The sequence below is a fragment of the Brachionichthys hirsutus genome, unplaced genomic scaffold (genome assembly GCF_040956055.1).
Source record: "Brachionichthys hirsutus isolate HB-005 unplaced genomic scaffold, CSIRO-AGI_Bhir_v1 contig_381, whole genome shotgun sequence".
Taxonomy (NCBI): domain Eukaryota; kingdom Metazoa; phylum Chordata; class Actinopteri; order Lophiiformes; family Brachionichthyidae; genus Brachionichthys; species Brachionichthys hirsutus.
Window position 1 is genome coordinate 27,110 of NW_027180783.1, and position 3,629 is coordinate 30,738.

The 3,629-nt window shown below is 56.5% G+C and overlaps 1 protein-coding gene across 1 annotated transcript; it reads right to left on the bottom strand.

Moving 5' to 3' along the window:
- Window positions 1-250: 250 nt before the first annotated feature.
- LOC137916699 (EF-hand domain-containing protein 1-like) lies at window positions 251-2,774 on the bottom strand. The gene is given in 9 exon segments (XM_068759667.1): window positions 251-498; window positions 570-783; window positions 1,008-1,151; window positions 1,235-1,461; window positions 1,533-1,725; window positions 1,792-2,223; window positions 2,289-2,377; window positions 2,380-2,509; window positions 2,709-2,774. Coding segments are annotated over 9 exon segments (1,743 nt in total).
- Between the last annotated feature and the right edge of the window lie 855 nt (window positions 2,775-3,629).

Here is a 3,629-nt window from a genome sequence, read left to right on the forward strand (position 1 = left end):
GAATAAATACCCATTGCCTCTTATAGACTCAGCCTTCACCCCCCTCCAGGGAGCCACCATATTCACTAAGTTGGACCTTAGGAATGCGTACCATCTGCACTTTGGGTGATAACACCATATCCTGTGTTTGTAAAACTAAGCACATTTAACGCGAGGCAAGCATTCTGCCTCCTCTGTGACATCATCACGCAACAGCCAATGAGAGACGAGCACGGGCTATGAAATGATGTCACGCGTATCTAAAGGTGCGTCATTCTAAACGGCCGATCTGGTTGGACTCAGCCTGGTTGGACTCGTCCCGGTTCCGGTTGGTCTCGTCCCGGTTGGTCTCGCCCCGGTTGGTCTCGCCCCGGTCCCCCGGCAGGTCGTCTGTCGTCAACACGCCCAGCTTGTGCTGCAGAGACTCCAGCGTGGGACCCGGGACCTGCCCGGCGACGGACTGCAGGTACGTCATCACGTAGCGGTCGGCGTCCGTCAGCACGAAGCGATGGCCGAAGACTGGAGGGGCAAACCTGGGGGTTATTATCGATCAGCTGCAGCCGGGTGATCGATAAAGGAGGATGTTTTACCCTCCACCGTGGATCCGATGGCAAAATCTGCCGGTGAGTAGAACTCCGGGTTCTGGACTGTGGATCCGGGCTTGGGGACGCGCGTCTTCTCCAGGAACTTTCCGCCAATGATGCCGGAGTTCCGAGTGGGTTTCTCAAAGATGCTGATCATGTCGGTGGACAGGAAGTAGGACAGCACGAAGCGGCGGCCCTCGTCGTCCGGGTTCTGGGAGTCCTGGAAGGAAGCAGGTCCGGAAAGGAGAGGGGGGGGGGGTTGTGTGAAAATCCAAATCATGTAAATGAATAAATAAATAAAAATCACAGGACGGAACAATTCTTATTCTCGTGATGCTAAAGTTTCTCTGAGTCCCATTTATTGGCCCCTGAGACACGTAGAATGCTGCCACCTGCTGGGTTGCTATGGTAACAACAAAGTTTGTGACGACGGCGCCGACGCACCAGCCTGGCGCTGTAGCGCAGAACCCTGTGGCTGTTCTCCAGCATCTTCAGCACGTTCTTCTTGGGCGGCCCGGGAATCAAGGACAAGCAGTTCTGCAGGGAGTCTTCCAGCGAGCCGAAGCCGTTCCAGGGGGGGGGCGACGCCTGCCGACACAAGCGGAGGTGAAGAAGCTCGTGGCGTGAGATTAAAGACGCCGCCGCCGCCGTAGATGAGGCGCGTCTCTCACCTGCTTCCTGTCCCGGGGGCCCCCGGTCTTCCTCGGGACGTCCAGGGGGCTCGTCTCCAGGTCGGGGTGGTGCTTCCGGTAGTACTCCCTGGTGAAGGCGTCGCAGTCGTGCAGCCGGAAGACCCGCCCCAGCAGGGTGACCGGCTGGCCCAGGGGGAAGTCTCTCGGGGAGTAGTACTCGTCCACCTCGGCCGGAGACATCTCCAGGACGCAACGCGGAAAGTCCTCTGGTTGGACACGGAGACACGTACGGTCAGTTTACGGCGACGTCACCGTGACGGTCGCCGCCGCCGCTCACCAGACTCCGGCTTGACCTTCTTGTGCAGCTTCTGTCTGCGCATCAGGACGGGGGCGGGATCCCGGCCGCTGTTGGGTTCGTGGACTTCCCGGACCTCCACGGTGTCGTCCACGAGGAAGTACTGGATGGTGACGGGCCTGGTCTCCGTGGACAAAGAGTCCGCGTCGTCCCACAGAGCAAAGAAGCGCAACACCTGGCGAGAACAGGTTAAAGAACTGTCCATCGTGCCCCCCCCCCCCCCCCCCCGGGCTGGACGTACCTTCCTGTCCATGGTGAGGACCTGCCGTCGAAGTCGGACCGGCTCCGGGTCGTTCAGGACGATCCATGAACTCCTGCGGCAGAGAGGAGGGAGGACGTGACCCCCCCCCCCGCCCGCACGCGCCAGAGGTGGGAGGAGCCATACCTGCGTGAAGGCGTCGCAGTGCGTGACGCGGTACGTGACCCCGTACACCTGGAGGTCCTGGGCCAGGTTGAGGTCCTTCCACCGGTAGTGGTCTCCTCTGGCGTTCTTGGGCAGGCGCTGGCGCTTGATCCGCTTCCCCTGAGCCATCCCAGAGTTCTCCACCGGGGGCTCCACCAGCGCCATGCTGTCGTCCTCCAGGTAGTAGAAGACGACCACGGGGCGCACGCGGCGGTCCTCCTCGGGGGAGTACAGGACGCTCTCCTCAAAGTAGGCGTAGAAGCGAAGCACCTGAAGGAGGAGGAGGTTGGAGACGTTTGGACCTGCCCCCCCCCCCCCCAGGTGTGCTGCCGTACCTTCTTGTCCAGGGCCACGTGGGCGGGGACAAACCCTTCCGCCGGGCCTCGTTCGTACATGTCGTACCGGATGTCTGGAACCTCACGCGCAGCTCGTTGCTCTCCTGCTGGGTCAGCTGCTCCGGTAAGAGCGGGTCCTGTCCGACGCCCCCCGCAGGGCGGCGCGGCATCGCGTAGCCGTTCCTGTAGCCCAGGGTCTGGGGCCGGTGGAAGGAGGACTTCTGCAATGACCCCCCCCCCCCCCCCCCCCGAAAGGGAAACCAGACAGACGGCTTTAATGGCAACGCGAGTGCGCGTATTCAAAACTTTATTGAAACAAAAGAAGAATACAATCAGAAAGTCAACATTCATATCCTATTGTGCAAGCGTAAAGCTTGCGCGACGTAATCGATGCCTCGATGACGCAATAAAACGGCCTACCGTCACGTCCCGGAACGTGCATCCCGGTAAAAACGGTAACTTGTGGCTGTTCCAGTTCCAGGACATCGCGGCGCTTCTCGGAACGTTTACCGGTGATCAGTCAGTCGTTGCTCTCCGCAGCGTGACGTGGTGAGTTTGTGGTATCCACGGCGACAGCACTTTGCAGGCCGGGAGAGCTCTGACGTCACCAGCAGGGGGCGCAAACACACCAATAAATCTTCCAGACCTGGCACTGTTACGTGACGTCATCATTAAACTCGCTCGTTTTTCCACGGTTCTGATAAATCCATCCAATCATGTTTTTCTACGGCAGCTCATAATCCTGAACCGGTAATAAAGGCGGGGTTTAACCCGTGTGTGTGTGTGCGTGCGTGGTATGCGAGATTAAACCAAACAGTGCAGGAATTACTTTTGAACAGTTTATTCCATATTTTGGTCTCACTTTACCAGCGAGTGGAACTTTTGTTTAATTCCCATTCCGTTTATAACACATTTAAAACACGTGTTATAACAAGCATTGTAAACCGAACGCGTCTGTGTGAACCTCGGTCTCCAGCGCAGACACAGCCGGACCCACGGTAGCTTATTTCATTACACTGGTACCCACTGTGGAGCAGCAAAAAACACAAGTGAGTTTATTTTACTGGAAACTTTGAATTCGACGAGAACAGAAAAATAATTTATCTGGTATGAAATGAGATTCATTTAGACTTTTACACGTGATCCACTTCAGAAAAGCAGCTCGTTCCCCTCCTAACTGGATCTACTCCTTCCACATGGTGATCTGGATCAGCACCAAAAGGTTCTAGATTGTTCTGGTATCTTTACGCAAAAAGTCAAAGTGAATCAGAGCTGATTTTTTTAACCGATTTTTGAATCCGTAAATGGAGTTTAATGTTAAATTATTTTACTGACTCCATT